General features: G+C 41.3%; 1 protein-coding gene across 1 annotated transcript in view; it reads left to right on the top strand.

Moving 5' to 3' along the window:
• LOC129698566 (diacylglycerol kinase beta-like) overlaps window positions 1-18999 on the top strand; it is a 275043-nt gene extending 256044 nt beyond the window's left edge. Inside the window, exons 8-10 of the mRNA XM_055637649.1 lie at window positions 14501-14550; window positions 17772-17846; window positions 18774-18999. Coding sequence (XP_055493624.1) covers window positions 14501-14550; window positions 17772-17846; window positions 18774-18911 — 263 coding nt within the window. The 3' untranslated portion in view covers window positions 18912-18999. The remainder of the gene's footprint in view (window positions 1-14500; window positions 14551-17771; window positions 17847-18773) is intronic.
• Window positions 19000-20345: the final 1346 nt, after the last annotated feature.

Raw genomic sequence — 20345 nt, 5'->3', positions numbered from 1 at the left:
ACATCCTTCGCCTGTTGACTCAGAAGATGTAAATGTTCCAAGGCCTACATTAATATCTTGAATGAATATGCGTGCTAGGAATTACTGACTTGAGAAAGGAAACCGTTTTAAGACAAAATGGGAAGAATATTTTGCATTCACTGTTAAGAATGACCATTTACTCTGAATCACTTGTTCACTGAAATGAACAAAGAGCTTGAAATATTACTCCAAACCAATCATAGTTTAGATTACAGATTCTAGTAAATATCCAGGGTAGACAGAATGCCCGAGGGCATTCATTTCTGTTTTAAATCCGGAAGTTTATAAAGAACCAAAGTTATTTTTGATATTTTGTGGATTATCGCTTGTGCCAAAATCATTTTTCTGCCAGAATTGGTTGAGAAGAAAATTGCAAAAGTGGTTGCAGTTTGAGATCAAAATAACAAAATGTCAGTATCACGGATAATTAGTAGCCAAGGAAAGGTGACAACGAAGTATACCGTGCCCTCCATAATGTTTGGGACAAAGACCCATCATTTATTTATTCATTCGCCTTTGTACTCCACAATTTGAGATTTTTAATAGAAAAAATCACATGTGGTTAAAGTGCATATTGTCAGATTTTATTAAAGACCATTTTTATACATTTTAAGTTTCACAATGTAGAAATTACAGCTGTGTTTATACATAGTCCCCCCCCATTTCAGGACACCATAATGTTTGGGACACATGGCTTCACAGGTGTTTGTAAATGCTGAGGTGTGTTTAATTGCCTCCTTAATGCAGGTATAAGAGAGCTCTCAGCACATAGTCTTTCCACCAGTATTTCCATCACCTTTGGAAACTTTCATTGCTGTTTATCAACATGAGGACCAAAGTTGTGCCAATGAAAGTCAAAGAAGCCATTATGAGACTGAGAAACAAGAATAAAACTGTTAGAGACATCAGCCAAACCTTACGCTTATCAAAATCAACTGTTTGGAACATCATTAAGAAGAACGAGAGCACTGGTGAGCTTACTAACCGCAAAGGGACTGGCAGGCCAAGGAAGACCTCCACAGCTGATGACAGAAGCATTCTCTCTGTAATAAAGAAAAATCCCCAAACACCTGCCCGACAGATAAGAAACACTCTCCAGGTGTGGATTTGTAAATGACCACTGTCCACACAAGATTTCATTAACAGAAATACAGTGGCTACACTGCAAGATGCAAACCACTGGTTAGCCGCAAAAATAGAATGGCCAGGTTAGTTTGCCAAGAAGTACTTAAAAGAGCAACTACAGTTCTGGAAAAAGGTCCTGTGGACAGATGAGCCGAAGATTAACTTATATCAGAGTGATGGCAACAGCAAAGTATGAAGGAGAGAAGGAACTGCCCAAGATCCAAAGCATACCACCTCATCTGTGAAACACAGTGGTGGGGGTGTTATGGCCTGGGCATGTATGGCTGCTGAAGGTACTGGCTCACTGATCTTCATTGATGATACAACTGCTGGTGGTAGTAGCATAATGAATTCTGAAGTGTATAGACACATCCTATCTGCTCAAGTTCAAACAAATGCCTCAAAACTCATTGGCTGGTGGTTCATTACAGCACGACAATGATCCCAAACATACTGCTAAAGCACCAAAGGAGTTTTTCAAAGCTAAAAAATGGCCAATTCTTGAGTGTCCAAGTCAATCACCCAATCTGAACCCAATTGAGCATGTATTTTATATGCTGAAGAGAAAACTGAAGGGGACTAGCCCCCAAAACAAGCAAAAGCTAAAGATGGCTGCAATACAGGCCTGGCAGAGCATCACCAGAGAAGACACCCAGCAACTGGTGATGTCCATGAATCGCAGACTTCAAGCAGTCATTGCATGCAAAGGATATGCAACAAAATACTAAAAATTTCTACTTTCATTTACATGACATTGTTGTGTCCCAAACATTATGGTGTCCTGAAATGGGGGGACTATGTATAAACACTGCTGTAATTTCTACATGGTGAAATCAAAATGTATAAAAATGGCCTTTATTAAAATCTGACAATGTGCACTTTAACCACATGTGATTTTTTCTATTACAAATCTCAAATTGTGGTGTACAGAGGCAAAAAAATAAATAATGGGTCTTTGTCCCAAACATTATGGAGGGGACTGTAATTAGGTCATTTAATCTGTTTTTCAAATATTCTCATGTGACATGTTATTTCAGTTGAGTTTAGTTTACAGTCATGTGTACTGAATTACAGTGAAAAACTTTCTTGTTGCATGCTAACCAGTTAGCAGTAAGACAATACATGATTGCAATCAATACATTTACAGTGTATACTGCAGGACATGACTTCAGAATTAAGGGACAGAAGTTTAGGGGTAACATGAGGGGGAACTTCTTTACTCAGAGAGTGGTAGCGGTGTGGAATGAGCTTCCAGTGGAAGTGGTGGAGGCAGGTTCGTTGGTATCATTCAAAAATAAATCGGATAGGCATATGGATGAGAAGGGAATGGAGGGTTATGGTATGAGTGAAGGCAGGTGGGACTAAGGGAAAACAATTGTTCGGCACGGACTTGTAGGGCCGAGATGGCCTGTTTCCGTGCTGTAATTGTTATATGGTTATATATGGTTATATGGTATTGGTACATTATAATGGAATAATGTTTAGTGCAAGGTAAAGCCAGCAAAGTCCAGTCAAGGATAGTGCGAATGACATCAAAGAGGTAGATAGTAGTTCAGCTATTGTTATTGGGTGACAGAATATATTTTAGTATTTCAGCAATAGCTTTATCAATTTAGGGGTGAGCAACACAGTGGTGCAGCATTAGTGGTACAACTCCAGAGACCCAGGTTTGATCCTGACCACGGCTGAGAGTTCGTACTCCCTGTGACCATGTAAATTTGCTCCGCGTGCTCCGGTTTCCTCCTGATTAAATTTTATCTCTACATGCTTCATTGTCAACTTCCCCTAGCTAACAATGACCTATTCTACATTCTCCATGAGATTCGTCCCCTTTGATGCCTGTTTTCACACCTTACACTTCCATCTCTCTGTGTCTCCCTCTCCCCGACTCTCAGTCTGAAGAAGGGTCTTGGCCTGAAATGTCACCCATTCCTTCTCTCCAGAGATGCTGCCTGTTACTCCAGCATTTTGTGTCTGTCCGTGATTATATTTTGATGGCATCCTTTCCTCTCCCACAATCACCCACAATTTCCTGGCAAAAGAAATGAAAATGTTTTGCAGCATCCGTGAATCCCCGGAGAATAAGTGGATACAGTTTCATGGACATTTTTATTGACGTGATTAGTTCATAATTTCCAGCAAAGCTGCCAAGTGATTTTGGCCACTTTGCAATGAATTGAGGTTTTACTAAAACAGCTTGGGATTGACTTTGTGTCCACTGCCATTCATACAGGGAACAAAATCCATACAATACACAATAGACAATAGTCGGCAAAAATTAGTCACTTCGAGCCAGCACCACCATTCAACATGATCACGGCTGATCATCCCCAATCAGTACCCAGTTCCTGCCTTCTCCCCATATCCCCTGACTCCGCTATTTTTAAGAGCCCTATCCAGCTCTCTCTTGAAAGCATCCAGAGAACTGGCCTCCACTGCCCTCTGAGGCAGAGAATTCCACAGACTCACCACTCTCTGTGAGAAAAAGTGTTTCCTCATCTCTGTTCTAAATGGCTTACTCCTTATTCTTAAACTGTGGCCCCTGGGTCTGGACTCCCCCAACATCGGGAACATGTTTCGTGCCTCTAGTGTGTCCAAGCCCTTAACAATCTTATATATTTCTATGAGATACCCTCTCATCCTTCTAAACTCCAGAGTGTACAAGCCCAGCCGCTTCTTTCTCTCAGCATATGACAGTCCCGCCATCCCGGGGGCGACGTCCTGTATGGTATGGCTGCCCAGCCTGCAGCTGTCCGTCTTTTCATCTCTTTTTTTAAATTTTTAGTTAGTTAAAGTGTTTTTGTTCTGGAGTTCAAGTCTTTTTTTATGTGGGGGGCGGGGGGGACACTACCTTTCAGGGTCCCTACCTGGTCGGAGAGGCAGCTTATATCCGGGCTGCACCGTTGACACGTCCTCGTGGCCTACCAGCGGGCCTGGAGCGGCGTTTCCTGAGGGGACCGCCCAGAACCTCGGCTTCAGCGGCGGCACAGTGCTGGAGCGCTATTGAGGAGCAGGCGATGCCTTGCCCGGGTTGCCGCGCTGGAGCTCCGGTGAGCTGAAGAACCGCCAAGTAAAAACATCGTGGAGCTGCGGGACTGTGGAGTGGCCAGCTGCGGGCGGCGGTGCTGAACTTTACACCGGGAGCCTGGGATCTCTCGCCGAGATCGCCATTAGCGGAGCTCCATCCAGCGCGGCCTTGTTGGCTTCGGAAGCCGCGGTCTCCAGTAGGAAGCGGCTGTTCCAGGTGTCCCAAGCCACTGAGAGGATTCTCCCGACGCCGGAGCACCATCACCCGGCGAGAACGGCCTGGAATATCGGGCCTCCATAAAGGTGACTGCGGAGGCCTCAATAGGCCTGACTATGGGTGGACATGTGATGGGGACTGGACTTAGTGCCTCCCTCATAATGGAAACCATTGTGGGGGGGGGTGTTTTTTATGTTAAAGTTCTTTATTATTGTCATGTTTGTATTCTTTTTTTTATGTGCTGCAGTGGCAACACGAATTTCACTACACCTAGGTGTATGTGACTAATAAAGAAACCTTTGAACCTTTGAACCTTGTAAACCTACGCTGCACTCCCTCAATAGCAAGAATGTCCTTCCTCAAATTAGGGGACCAAAACTACACACAATACTCCAGGTGTGGTCTCACTAGACTTCTGTACAACTGCAGAAGGACCTCGTTGCTCCTATATTTGATTTCTAATCCAGTTCACCATTTCAGCTGTCGATTTACATACAGATTTTGCAGAAGTTTCACAGTTTAAGATTAAGGGGTAGACCGTTTCAAGGTTTCAAGGTCAGGTTATTGTTTCGTGTACCAGTTAAGGTGCAGTGAAATTTGAGTTGGGACTGAGATGAGGAAAAACGGTTTCAGCCGGAGAGTTGTGAACCTGTGGAATTCTCTGCCACAGAAGGCAGTCAAGGCCAATTCACTAGAGAGTTAGATGTAGCTCTTAGGGCTAACGGAATCAAGGGATATGGGGTGAAAGCAGGAATGGTGTTGTGGCGCCATCAGGTGGTTGAGCCACTTATAGCTCAAACCCTCATCAGTAGAGGTGGGAGGGTCACGTGAGTGAGTTTGGCAAGAGTTTGCGAGTGTAGATTGTCATCAGTATAATGTGGATAAATGTGAGGTTATCCATTTTGGTGGCAAAAACGGGAAAGCAGACTATTATCTAAATGGTGGCCGATTGGGAAAGGGGGAGATGCAGCGAGACCTGGGTGTCATGGTACACCAGTCATTGAAGGTAGGCATGCAGGTGCAGCAGGCAGTAAAGAAAGCGAATGGGATGTTAGCTTTCATAGCAAAATGATTTGAGTATAGGAGCAGGGAGGTTCTACTGCAGTTGTACAGGGTCTTGGTGAGACCACACCTGGAGTATTGCATACAGTTTTGGTCTCCAAATCTGAGGAAGGACATTATTGCCATAGAGGGAGTGCAGAGAAGGTTCACCAGACTGATTCCTGGGATGTCAAGACTGTCTTATGACGAAAGACTGGATAGACTTGGTTTATACTCTCTAGAATTTAGACGATTGAGAGGGGATCTTATAGAAACTTACAAAATTCTTAAGGGGTTGGACAGGCTAGATGCAGGAAGATTGTTCCCGATGTTAGGGAAGTCCAGGACAAGGGGTCACAGCTTAAGGATAAGGGGGAAATCCTTTAAAACCGAGACGAGAAGAACTTTTTTCACACAGAGAGTGGTGAATCTCTGGAACTCTCTGCCACAGAGGGTAGTTGAGGCCAGTTCATTGGCTATATTTAAGAGGGAGTTAGATGTGGCCCTTGTGGCTAAGGGGATCAGGGGGTATGGAGAGAAGGCAGGTACGGGATACTGAGTTGGATTATCAGCCATGATCATATTGAATGGCGGTGCAGGCTCGAAGGGCCGAATGGCCTACTCCTGCACCTAATTTCTATGTTTCTATGTTTCTATGTTTCTATCAGTCCACGGGTGTGACCTACAGCAGCAGCAGAAACCTTGCTAGAGCTCTCACTTAACGCGCACGTGTTTAACAGTTGTATTTGCCAATAAAGATCGTTTTATTCACAACGCGTGAATTATTACAGTGTACTGATTCCGGATGATCATATTGAATGGTGGTGCTGGCCGATTGGCCTGCTCCTGTACCTTTTTTCTATGTTTCTAAGTCGTGTTTGGCAGTGTTGTGATATAAATAATGTATACCCGACAAAGTAGCACACGTAGTTGAATTTTCACTCAACATCATTAGCCAGTAAGATCATTCGCGAGCACGGCCATGAGCATTTTTTATATGTCAAAGGATGGCAGGAAACTGGCAATTAGATCTGACTGGGTGAAATCCTTCTATTTCCTTCAACATGGTGATATTTGTGCTGAGTCATTTTTAATTGGCTGAACAGACTAAAGAACAAATTACAATGGAATTGAAACTTAAAGCAAATTTCCAGCAAAAAATGCAACGCAAAAGTTCAATAGTTGTAACACATTTTTGGCAAATTGGGTTATATATAAAATGTTATCAACAGTATCAACTAGGTACTATCATAACTTTCTAATTGATACACCATTTGAGGAACAACAGGCATTAGAATTATTATCAAAATATTTTATTTTTGCTTGTTGATAATTAATTATTGTATTGGCTCAAGAAAAAACCGTGTTCTTTAAATTAATTTATTTTTGCTCGTGCATTTCTGAGCTTTCAAGTTGACCAATACAGTTTAAAATTAACACCTTGGTTCTCTTGGCTTCACTTCCTTGAATAGTGCAACACGTTGCTCATGATAGTTATAATCTATATATATATAAAACTCAAATCAGTCCGCCTGCAGTACGGATCCCTTCCTGCCTTTCGATTCGTTGACGGCTGCTCCTTCCTCAGCTTCCAACACACTTCGAAACAATGTTGCAAGACAGGAACACTGAACTTTCCACTGCTGCAGCAGGCAGGGATTTTTATTAAAGAGGCAGGGCAGTGCTGGAATCTTACTTTTGAGAACGGCTTCAGTTCCATTGGAGGAGACGGGTGCATGGTGGAATATTGGGTTGGGGGATCACACCATTGGGGGAGCAGACCCAACGGGTCTGCACTTGGTCTAGTATTGACATTAAAACTCGACAGCACAGGAAGGGCAGGCATTGACGAGAGGTGAGACCCCAAGCACCCTTACCCTTGACAAGGTGTTAAATAGAATGATTCACACCTGCGCTGCATTTCCAGTTGACATCCATTAAATCTACCAAGACCCGAATTGAACACGTGACAGTCAGAATAGTCAGCCTTCGATTTGACCATAACTGTTTTCTAATATCGTCATCGTCAAGAGTGTTTTATTGTCATGTGTCCCAGATAAAACAATGAATTCTTACTTGCAGCAGCACAACACAATATGGAAACATAGTACACTGTAAACAATATGATAAAGGAGAAAAAAAAGTTCAGTGTGTGTGAATATACACACATATATATATTGTATATGCACACACACACATACACCCACATATATATATATATAGAACTGATGCAAGTTTACAAAGACTATTATTGTTATTATTGCACTATTAATATCTGTTTTGTGTGTGTGTGTGTGTGTGAGAGTATATGTGTGTGTGTGTGTGTGTGTGTGTGTACGTGTACATATACATACACACATACGTACACATAAAAAACAAACAAACAATAATAGTGCAATAATAATAATACTAGTCTGTGTAGACTTGCAACAGTTCTGCAGTAGCTTAGATTTGAGCAAAAGGTGCTTATTTTATGGTCCAAAATTCCAATTGCAGTGCAGCCACACTGTATGATCAGAGGGAAATTGGTACTGATGCTTCAGGTATAATGATACTGTTTCTTTTCTCTCTGTAACTGAACTGACATGAGAATTTCATACTGAGATTGTTTTCCATGTGTCACCGCTGAGCTGCAGTTAAACAGGGAGACCTCATTATTGTGATGAATGTTAAATATCTTGTTTCATACCACGTGGCAATGAAAGGTGCTTGTCTTCTGCTGTGAGCATTGATTTAAATAATAACTTCTGTTTTACACAAGATGAAATTCAAAATATTCTGACTATCTGTATTTGTTACCAAAAACTATCAATTATACACTTTTCGTCAAAATAACTAAATTAAGAGTTGTTTAAGAAGGAACTGCAGATGCTGGAAAATCGAAGTTGGAGAAACTCAGCGGGTGAAGCAGCATCCTTGGAGCGAAGGAAATAGGTAACGTTTCAGGTCGAAACCCTTCTTCAGACTTCAGAAGGGTCTCGACCCGAAACGTCACCCATCCCTTCTCTCCAGAGATGCTGCGTGACCCACTGAGTTACTCCAGCATGTTGTGTCTACCTTTGATTGAAACCAGCATCTGCAGTTCTTTTCTACCCATAGATACTGCATATAGGAATTGCTAGTCAAAAAAAAGGATATATCTAGTTTCCCCCATACTTTTTTATAGGTTAATAAACCAAAGTTAACATAGCTGTTGACTCCTCAAAGATGTCTAGATGTTGGCATAATATATTGATTTTATTTAGTTTAGTTTAGAGATACAGCACGGAAACAGGCCCTTCGATCCACCGAGTCCACGCCATCCAGTGATCCCCGCACATTAATACTATCCGACACACACTAGGGACAATTTACTCTTATATCGCTAATTAACCTACAAACCTGTACGTCTTGAGAGTGTGGGAGGAAAACGAAGATATCGGAGAAAACCCACGTGGTCACGGGGAGAACGTACAAACTCCGTACAGACAGTACCCTTAGTCGGGATCGAACCTGGGTCTCTGATGCTGCAAGCGCTGTAAGGCAGCAACTCTACTGCTGCACGACCAAGCTGCCCTATGGTGCCTCATGTGATTTGGTTAATGGGGAAGATTTTCCACTATAAAGCACCCATTAATGACCATGGCATTTAAAACTGACAATGGAGACATTGCAATGAAAAATTTGCAATTTGCAAAATATTATTATTTCTCCCGTTATGTACTATACTCACATATTCTGTTGTGCTGCAGCAAGTAAGAATTTCATTGTCCTATCTGGGACACATGACAATAAAACCAGTCAGGTCGGCACTTTTATTTCTATAGCACGTTTAAAAAACAACTCTCGTTGACCAAAGTGCTTTACATTGGTAGAGGTACTAATGTTATACAACATTGGTTCATAGATTATGTACATACATAAATACATAGATATAGCCCTCCCTCAGAGGACGTCAAGAAAGGCTTGAGAGTAAAGATGAGTTTTAAGTCTTGACTTAAAAGAGTAGATGGAGGGGGCAGTTCTGATGGGAAGAGGGGTTGCTGTTCCACAGTCTAGGAGCTGCAACCGCAAAGACGTGGTCACCCCTGAGCTTGTGCCTAGACCGCGGGGTGTTCAGTAAACCCTAAGTCGGCCGATCTGAGGGACCTGGAGGTGGAGTGGTGGGGAAGCAGACTTTTGATGTAGGTGGGGGCAATAAACATAAAGAAAGATCTTTATGTTAAATAAAACACTCTTGACTCTTGAGATATTCCACTAGCTGCTTTCCATGTACCTTCAATGCAAATTGTTAAAGAAAATGAGCAAAATATTTCATAGAAATTTTGGATCTGATGCAAATGAGAAAATTATTTCACAATGAAGAAATCTAGTCGCATCTTTCTCTTTGATGACTAAGAAATGATCAGCCTGAAAATGCATTCCAATGTTACCCATTGTCCGCTGTATTCTTTGCAATGACTTTCAACAAATATGTATATTCTTTATTCACATAGTTTTGGAAAATACACTGGATAATTGAAAATTACATTGTCACCAACCTTTTGAGCAGCTTGGATTTTCAGATGAGCCTTTGATGAATTTTTAAGATGTTGACCTAAATTACTTGGCTTCACCCCAAAAAAATCTATTGAGCAAGCTTGGAAAGTTAAACACGTTTTAGACAAAAGTACTAACACGAGGTACTTTCCATCTAAAATGTTGCTCAAACAGATCAATAAAAGCTTCCAAGATGTTTTAGATCAGTTTCTATTTTATATTCTGGTCAACATGATTATTTTGTACAGCAAAATTCACAGTCTGCTGTGTACAGGGCTGCATGGTGGCACAGCAGTAGAGGTGCTTTCAATGCTTTCAGCGCCAGAGACGCAGGTTCGATCCCGACTACGGGTGCTGTGTGTACAGAGTTTGTACGTTCTCCCCATGACCTGCGTGGGTTTTCACCAAGATCTTCAGTTTCCTCCCGCACTCCAAAGACGTACAGGTTTGTAGGTTAGTTGGCTTGGGATAAGTGTAAATTGTCCCTGCTGTGTGTAGGATAGTGTTAATTTGCAGGGATCGCTGGTCAGTGTAGACTTGGTGGACCGAAGGACCTGTTTCTGCGCTGTATCTCTAAATTAAAAAAGAAACGAAGAATGGTTAATGACAATGTTTCCAGATTGCACTGATTGACGGAGACAAATCAGGTCCCGATTAAGGGGCAGCAGAGAAAAAAGAATTGATTAGATTTTCATCTACAAATGTAAGCAAATTCAGAACTGATGATCATTAACAACCTTTAATAGGTGCAAGTTTTCATATAATGGGTATAAAAAACATCTGATTTATGAGTATTGATGATTAGAAAGTCGAAGCTGCAAAGTGATTTAGAGTGGAACAGTGGCACAGACTCACAGCGCCAGAGACCTGCATTCCATCCTGACCTTGTGTGCTGTCTGTGTGGAGTTTGCACATCCTCCCTGTGACTGCTCCGGTTTCCTCCCACATCCCAAAGACGTGTGGGTTTGTGGGTTACTTGACTGCTGTATGATTGCCCCCAGTGTGTAGGGAGTGGGTGTGAAGGTGGGATAACTTAGAACGAGGGTGAATCGATGAGGGTTTGGACTCAGTGTGCTGAAAGCCCTGTTATTCTGCTGTATCTCTAACCTTAACCAAGGAAACTAAATCAAATACAGATGCAATGTCCTATTATATTCCTAATAGTGTAAAGTGCCTGCCCCACTTACGCCATTATTTCCGGCGACTGCCGGCACCCTTCATCGTCGCAGCAGGTCGCCGAAAATTTTCAACATGTTTAAAATCCAGTGGCGACCAGAAAATGGTGCGACTCTTTGGGCGACTGCTCATAACCATACAGGCTTCACACCGCAACATGTCACCTGTATGGTCGTGGTGAAGCCTGTTCGGTCGTGAGTAGTCGCCCAAAGAGTCGAACATTTTTCTGGTCACCGCTGGATTTTCAACACGTTGGAAATTTCTGGTGGCCTGCTGCGACTGACGGGTGCTAGCAAGTAGCCGAAAAATCTGCATAAGTGAGACAGGCCCTTAAGTATACAAGATGTGGGGCTGTTACCTGCCTAAATATCTGTTGCATTCCTCCGTAGGAATGAAACCAATTTGAGTTCTATCTTCTCAGAGAAGTAGTGGATGGAATGATTCCATAATAACCAATACTGTAATGTTGATACTCCAGTATGTTGCTCGGGACATTTTTTTTCAGCCTGATGAAAAATGTCCACGAGTAAAAAAATAGCCCCGAGTACCTACAGCTGGCCTAACGAGCCGCTGCGATACATCCACGGACTCCTACGGCCTCCTACGGACTCGTTACAAACATTCTGCCAGTTTGAAAACTCGGAAGAATTTGTGAATAACTCGGGAATGTTGGACAGGCCCTATAGTGTGTTCTTGTGTCTGTTTTTGCTTTTTGTCCTTGATCGGCACATGGAAGATCATTATTGTTATCAGCTGAAGAGGTAAAGTAGGCGGTAACGAAGGACACTCTTGCCTACAGGTATGTGCTAATGCCATGAGAATTCATGGGATTTGAAGGCTGTATGACTTGTATGAGTAGTTCCTCCCACTCTTTTCCCCATGGGACAATTCTCCACATTTGAACACCTGCCCCCAGGTATTTGTGATGAGGACTTGGCGAGATAAACTAGGCTGGGAGCCGTCAGTGCGCATGGCAAAGCAGTGATCTGCTGTATTCAGCTTTATTTCCCTCTATCAACATAGTGGCTGTAGTCACCTGCTCGTCCATTTCACATTCAACCACATCAGTGGGTCTGGAGTCACAGTATTAGGGAGGACTCATATCTCCTGAAATAAATGCCCCGATTTTCAAACTTTCCTCCTCATGTGGACTTAAGAGTGTCATATCTTCAGTAGCCTTTTCCTATAAAAAAAAAAAATCACCTGAAAAGTGATGCAGTTGTAATACATAATATTGATGATATTTTGAATTTAATTGAACCCTGTAGTTTCTGCCGTGGCAACGCCATCATTCTTGCTTCTGCTGTGGATAAAACACAGTTCACTTTATATTCCAATATCTCTTTTCCAACAAAATGTTTATGCTATGGGTTTACAATCAATTACAACAAAGCGATATCATGCATAGCAATTTTGTTTGGTTTTTAAGTGCAAGTGATATAACCAGATTGTAATGAAGCAAATTTACAATGAGGGACTTGAAATGATACTTTGAGCCCATTTAACCATTTTTTTCAGTATTCTGGAAAGGTTATCTTTTGTGTAATAGCAAATTTAAATTTAAATCCGATGCGGGGTTGGGAGGGGCGGGGGGGTTGGGGGGGTGGAGGAGGGGCAAGGTATATCTCTGCCTTTCTTTTTCTTTTTTCTTTTTTCTTATTTCTATATCTTTCGGCAAATACTACCTTGGTAGTTTAGGGGTCTTTCTTTTGGTCTTTTATGACCTATCTTTTCACTTTTCACTTTTTTCCTTTCTTGTTTTCTCTTTCTTTTCTTTTTTCATTTTCGTAGCTTAGGTTAGCAGTGGCGGACCGGGTCTAAAAATATTGGTTGCCAGGAGACAAAGGGGGCCCACTTCATCAGGGGCACACTTGCCATCGGGCAAACTGACTCCCTGGCCAGTCCGCCACTGGTTAAAAATGAAACTTAACAGTGCAGATGGTTCTTTAACACACGTTTTCTGGCTCTGCACTCATATACAAAGATGCTGGTCTAAAATATTTAAGTGGTTTTCTGGGGTCTATGGAAAAGATATTCTCCCTGATCCAGAACTGGCACTTTTTGGATGCTCAGAGACTGCTTTGTACTTCATGTCTGAAGAACAACAAGCACTGATGCTTGGTATGGTGGCAGTCAAGAAAATGATCCTAACAGACTGGAAATCATCTACACCCCCCTGCTTCGAAAAATGGCTCAATGAAATGATAATAATCATACAGATGGAGAGGATACGCTTCTACAACTCCAAGGTACCAAACAACTTTTTAAGTGTTTCGGGACCATTTATCAACCTTCTCAAAGTCCAATAATTTCATATTATCTACAGTGATGTAGTCCTGTGACCTTTACTTCTGCTTTTGCAATGCATGACTGTGTAGCACCGTGGATTGTACCAATACTGTTATGTCTGGGCCGCTTTGTTTTATTATTATCTCTATCTATTTATTTATTTATTTGTTTGTCTGTCTGTTTGTCTGTTTATTTATTTATTTATCTATTTATTCATCTATTTATTTATTTATTTATTTATTTATTTGTTTATTTATTTATTTATTCCTTCCTTTTTTGTCCTGTTGTCTTTTTCAGTTTTTTTTTTTGTTTGTTTTTTTTTGCTTGTTTTGTTCTGTTTTGTTAAAAAATTGTATAAAATAATAAAAAATAAAAAATAAAAAAATAAAAATGAAACTGAACAATAATTGTATCATCTTAGCTGCCGAATGTTTTATCCTTGTACAATTGCTTCTAATAAAAATAAATTAAAAATAAATAAATAAATAAATACATTGAATCTTTTGTGTAATAGCAGTTGGAAATTACAAATAACTTAGACAAAAAGCAAATGGCAGAAACAGCAGGTTCAGGCACAGTGTCCTCGACAAGCACATGGGATTGTGCAGACATGATCGTCAGTGTGTAGGCAGGAACTGCAGATGCTGGTTTACACCGAAGATAGACACAAAATGCTGGAGTAACTCTGCGGGACAGGCAGCATCTCTGGAGAGAAGAAATGGGTGATGTTTCGGGTCAAGACCCTTCTTCAATTCAGCAGAAGTTTCTGCTCATTAGTGGTGTGATGTGTTGTCTGGGCAGAAGAACGACAGGCAGAGCCTCTCAAAAATCTCTGTGGTTAGTCCCAAGAACGAAATAGCCCGAGCAAAAAAGAATTTCCACCCCCACAATAAATATTTTGAAGAGGAAATGTATTTAATCATGATTGAGATCATTCCCGCTCTTTCTTGAATTGCACAATTTCTGTAATAACCAATATTCTCATTTCAATACACTTTGCAGATGTGTTTTTTTAATGCAGCTTGTAAAATAATTCAGTATTGAATCATGTTATCATTTTAATATTGTTACTATTTTTTTTTACAGTTATGTTTCGGCTTTACGACACAGATGGAAATGGTTTTCTGGACAGTTCTGTAAGTTTCTTTCATTTAATAACTTGTAAACTGTAATCTTTAAGTCTGCTCCACTGTCTATAATATAATAAAATGGAGCCTGGATGTTTTCAGTTTATGTACGTTGCTTAAACTCTACAACTGATGCAATGGAATTTAAAAATGTTATGATATCTATGCTCCATTACTGAGATCATTAATAGCCTTCAAGCTCCTTTTATATATATATAAAACCCTTAGCGGTCTTGACCCCCCCCCATATCAAATATCTCCTACCCTACCATTCTACCTCCAGGTCCCTCAGGTCTGCCGACTTGGGGCTATTGACTATCCCGCATCTCTGGAACTCTCTGCCACAGAAGGTGGTTGAGGCCAGTTCATTGGCTATATTTAAGAGGGAGTTAGATGTGGCCCTTGCGGCCAAGGGGGTCAGAGGGTATGGAGAGAAGGCAGGTACGGGATACTGAGTTGGATGATTAGCCATGATCATATTGAATGGTGGTGCAGGCTCGAAGGGCCGAATGGCCTACTCCTGCACCTAATTTCTATGTTTCTATGTCTAGGTTTAAGCACAGGGGTGACCCCGCTTTTGCTGGTTGCAGCACCTAGACTGGAATAGCAACCCGCTCCTCATCAGAACTGTCCCCACCATCGACTCCTTTAAGTCACAACGCAGAGCCTATTTCTACTCCCTAGCGTTTTTGAGCCCCTCTGAGGAGGCGCTGTAAACAGTTTATGTATATATTGTTAGGTCTGCCTACCGTTGTATGTATCAAATTAGTACCTGCTCTGATGTGAAGCACTTTGGTCACCGTGAGTTGTTTATAAACATGCTATACAAATACAATTATTATTATTATTATTATTATTATTATTATTATTATTATTATTATTATTATTATTGTTATTGTTATTATTATTATTAAATTTTGCAATTTTTTTGAAGTACAAAGCGAGATTACTTCATCGCATAATTTGTTTAAATGCATATTGACTACGCAACCTTCTCCAGCAGCACAACCCCACCAGATTTGCACAAACATTTCACAGCAGAAGACGTGTGTAGGAAGGAACTGCAGATGCTTTGTTTAAACCAAAGATGGAAGGGTCTCGACCCAAAAGGCCACCCATTCCTCCCATCCGGAGATGCTGCCTGTCCCACAGCAGAAGACTTTGGGCAGCAATTCAGAATGAATCCCATTTAATCTTCCTTATCCTTCACTGGTGCAAGTATTTAGAAGCATTGTTAATCCTTTAGACTATCCAGCAGTTTTCAGGGTTAATGACTAATTTTTTGAGGCTATGATGGGAGAAATACAGTTTTATAATTCGCTTTGAATAGTTCTGTGGGTATTTTTCAAGATACCACGCGTGGGTCTGAAAGGAAACATTGTTCCAGTGAGAGGGAAGAACCATCCCACTGGCCATTGGAATTGGTCCAATTTGTAATTGGTGTGGAGGTTCCGTGTGTTGTGATGATGGACAGATTGGACAACCAGTGGTGGGTGTGTGGAGTGGGACTGCTTGCTGGAGACAATGCAACAATGTGTAGGAAGAGAATCACAAGAGGAATAGATCGGGTAGAGGCACAAAGTCTCTTGCCCAGAGTAGGTGGATCGAGGACCAGAGCACATAGGTTCAAGGTGAAGGGGAAAAGATTTGAATCTGATGGCTAACTTTTTCACACAAAGGGATGTATGGAACAAGCTGCCAGAGGAGATAGTTGAGGCTGGAACTAACCCAACATTTACGAAGCAGTTAGACAGATAGGACTAGTTTGGAGGAATATGGACCAAGCATAGGCAGGTGGGACTAGTGTAGCTGGGACACGTTGGCCAGTGTAGATAAGTTGGTCCGAAGGGCCTGTTTCCACAATGTATCACTCTATGACTCTATGAACTGCAGATGCTGGTTTACACTGAAGGTAGACACTACTGTAAATACTGCAGCAAGTTACCGCTGAGTTACTCCAGTACTTTGTGTCTATCTTCAGGTCGAGCAACAAAATCTTCAGGAAGGCGTCCAAAACCAATTCTAGTTTGACTGCCCCCTCTGCTGTGGGCGTGACCAGTTATTTCAGATGCTGCATTTTACCAGTTTGCACGACGGGACTACATGATAACTCCCCGTCCCTCTGCGTTCCTTTCTCTGGGTTCACCATTTACACTTCTGCTATTCTATCTCACACATTTTGTCTTTTTATCGCTGGCATTTGTCCAACTGTCTGCCTATCAAAACCTCTCCTCACCTGTATCCATCTATAACTTGACAGGCTTTGTCCTGTCCTCACCACCCACTTTCCCCCTCCCTCTCCTACTCCCCACACCATCACAATCAGTCTGAAGAAGGGTCCAGCCAGAAGCATCACCTATCTGTGTTCTCCAGAGATGTTGCCAGACCCGTTGAGTTACTCCAGCACTTTCTGCCTTTTTGCATATTAACTAAGTGTTAGCTCTTAATCTCAGTAATGTAAAAGAATATGTGTGTTATGATTGTGTTTATAATTTGTTTGGTTGTTTTGTTGTTTGTCTTTTGCACAAAAGTCCGCGAGCATTGCCACTTTCATTTCACTGCACATCTCGTATGTGTATGTGACAAATAAACTCGACTTGACTTGACTTGACTTGAAAGTATCAATAGACGATAGACAATAGGTGCACGAGTAGGCCATTCAGCCCTTCGAGCCATCACCGCCATTCAAGATGATCATGGCTGATCATCCACAATTCCTGCCTTCTCCCCATATCCCATAACTCCGCTATCTTTAAGAGCCCTATCTAACTTTCTCTTGAAAGCATCCAAAGAACCGGCCTCCACCGCCTTCTGAGGCAGAGAATTCCACGGATTCACATCCCTCTGTGTGAAAAAGATTTTCCTCGTCTCCGTTCTCAATGGTAAAGTTATATATCCGAAAGGCATAGGTCTTACTTATTTTTAATGATGACAACATCATGTAGAACCCTGTGGATGATGATGACAAGTGTTTTTACATTTGTGTGCAGAAATGTAACTGAAGCTAGTAAAATCTAGGCTCTTTAGCCAGATGTATCGTCTGCACGTTTGATTGCATTGATTTCAGTCTAAGTACCACCAACAGTCATGTGCAGGCATACTCAGCACTCCAAGACACGTCTGATTTCCAATTTCTCTTCCAAGATATGTTTTCCATTAATATTCCACCTTTGGAATATCTGGCACGTAACTTCTCAGTAACTTCACTTTTATTTTTTTTTTCACTGCAGGAGTTAGACCGTATCATTAATCAAATGGTCCACGTTGCAGAGTATTTGGAATGGGATGCTACTGAACTCAGGCCAGTAAGTATTTGAAGAAAATGTTACTAACAAAATGACGTCTTGATTACAGCTCGTGATGGTATGATGACCTGGTTATATAACCTTTGGTTATATTACATTTAATGGTCATATTATATCATAATCAATTCGTTTTGCCCTGTGCAAAACATGTATTTATCATAAAAATGGAAATGCTACATTCATCCATAATTTTTGCAAAATGTACATTATTTTATTTTTCATCTGCAACATGTTGTAGATTATTTAGTTCCCGAATCCAATTCCAGAAACATGCCTCCCGTTTTTAACATATTCACAGCACGTCTCCTATTATCTGTCTGAGGAAGGGTCTCGACCTGAAACATCACCCATTCCTTCTCTCCAGAGATGCTGCCTGTCCCACTGAGTTACCCCAGCATTTTGTTTCTATCTCCGATTTAAACCAGCATCTGCAGTTCCTTCCTACACATCCTATTATTTAAAGATATCTATGCAATACAGGTTTGTTCGGTGTCTCTGGCTGTACGGTGATTTTGAATCACTTTGTTTACACCTTCTGTTCCTCTGGCTCCAACTTCCAGTCCAGATCTTTATCTTTAGTCTCTTCAAGTGTAACTTTAGACTCACTCTTTATCAATCTTTGGAAATGTTCCACATGAAACCTTCTCTTCATCTTCTGCAAATGTCTTCTCAACGTTCATCCATTTGAGCCATCATTCTCTTTCCTGACTGTTCCTTTCATGCTCTGCATGAGATTTTGATCCTTTGTTAACCATTTGATTGCATTGTGCTGAGAAATAGTATGTTCAGTTTCATATGAATGTTATGTCCCCTGTTGAAATGAGGTTAATGCATATGTATTGTCCTGGATTTCATTTTGAAACCCATTCAAAATGTAGGAAACATGACTTGTTAGATGACATGTTGTCATATGTTATTATACCATAGATACTAATGGAGATGATGGAGGAAATTGACTATGATCACGATGGTAGGGTTACACTTGAAGAGTGGATAAGAGGTGGGATAACTACCATCCCATTACTGGTCCTCCTTGGCATGGAAACAGTAAGTATAGGGCTGTAAGCAATCATTAGTGAAAATTACAGTGCTCTTCAGAAAAAAACATTGAGTCACATTTTGAACTGCCTTAGCTGCTTTCTTCATAACAACTTATGGTACTGAATAATCAGGTGATTGTGTGTTTAAGTTACGGTGTAAAACCAAATCGTAATACATGACAGAATGTATAAAAGTTGGGAGGTCATGTTGCAGATGTATAAGACGTTGGTGAGGCCACATTTAGAGTATTCAGTTCTGACACCATGTTATAGGTAAGAAGATTTACGAGGATGTTGCCAGGACCAGAGGGTCTGAGCTATAGGGAGAGGTTGAGTAGGCTGGGCCTCTGGTCCCTGGAGCGCAGGAGGATGAGGGGTGATCTTGTAGAGGTGTATAAAATCACGAGAGGAAGAGATTGGGTAGATGCACAGAGTGTCTCTTACCCAGAGTAGCTGAATCGAGGACTAGAAGACATAGGTTTAAGTTGAAGGGGAAAAGATTTAATAGGGATCTGAGGGTTAACCTTTTCACACAAAGGGTGGTGGATGTATGGAACAAGCTGCCAGAGGAGGAAGTTGAGGCTGGGACTATCCCAACTTTTCAGAAACAGCCGGACAGGTACATGTATAGGACAGGTTTGGAGGGATATGGACCAAACGCAGGCAGGTGGGACTAGTATAGCTGGGACATGTTGGCCGGTGTGGGCAAGTTAGACCGAAGGGCCTGTTTCCACACTGTATCACTCTATGGCTGTGTTAACGGGTTAATAATGGAGCTCATCTGTTTGTATAATTACAGTTAAGTATTGTTCCTAGTGTTGAAGAGGGAGATGATAGGAATGTCAGAAATTAGTAATGTAGTTTTGATTGTTAGACCCTGAGAAATGGCACCATTCGTGTTTTGATGAGAACACAACAAGTTCTGAGCCACAGTATTTATCCTCACCACCTAGGTCATCCAGCCACAAGCATTATCTTTTGATTAATATGTGATAGTGTGGTTTTCTGCAGATGTTAATAATTATGTTGATGATGCTGCAGATTACAAGAATGAGAGTTGATGAAGCATGAATGCTACCCGATCCATTTTAGCTTTGTAGGGAACAGTCCTGCATCAGCAGTACCAAAACTGTAGAACATCAACACACTTGTCATCACACACTCTCAGGTTGAACCATTCTCAGGATTCAAACTCTCAATGAATCATCTCCCTTTTTTTAAATCACAATGATGTTTGAGACAAAGACCCGTCATTTATTTATTTGCCTCTGTAGTCCACAATTTGAGATTTGTAATTTAAAAAAATCACATGTGGTTAAAGTGCACATTGTCAGATTTTAATAAAGGCCATTTTTATACATTTTGGTTTCACCATGTAGAAATTACAGCTGTGTATATACATAGTCCCCCCATTTCAGGACACCATAATGTTTGGGACACAGGGCTTCACAGGTGTTTG

The sequence above is a fragment of the Leucoraja erinacea genome, chromosome 7 (genome assembly GCF_028641065.1).
Source record: "Leucoraja erinacea ecotype New England chromosome 7, Leri_hhj_1, whole genome shotgun sequence".
Taxonomy (NCBI): domain Eukaryota; kingdom Metazoa; phylum Chordata; class Chondrichthyes; order Rajiformes; family Rajidae; genus Leucoraja; species Leucoraja erinaceus.
Note: the sequence above shows the minus strand (reverse complement) of the source record. Positions and strands in the feature narration are given on the sequence as shown.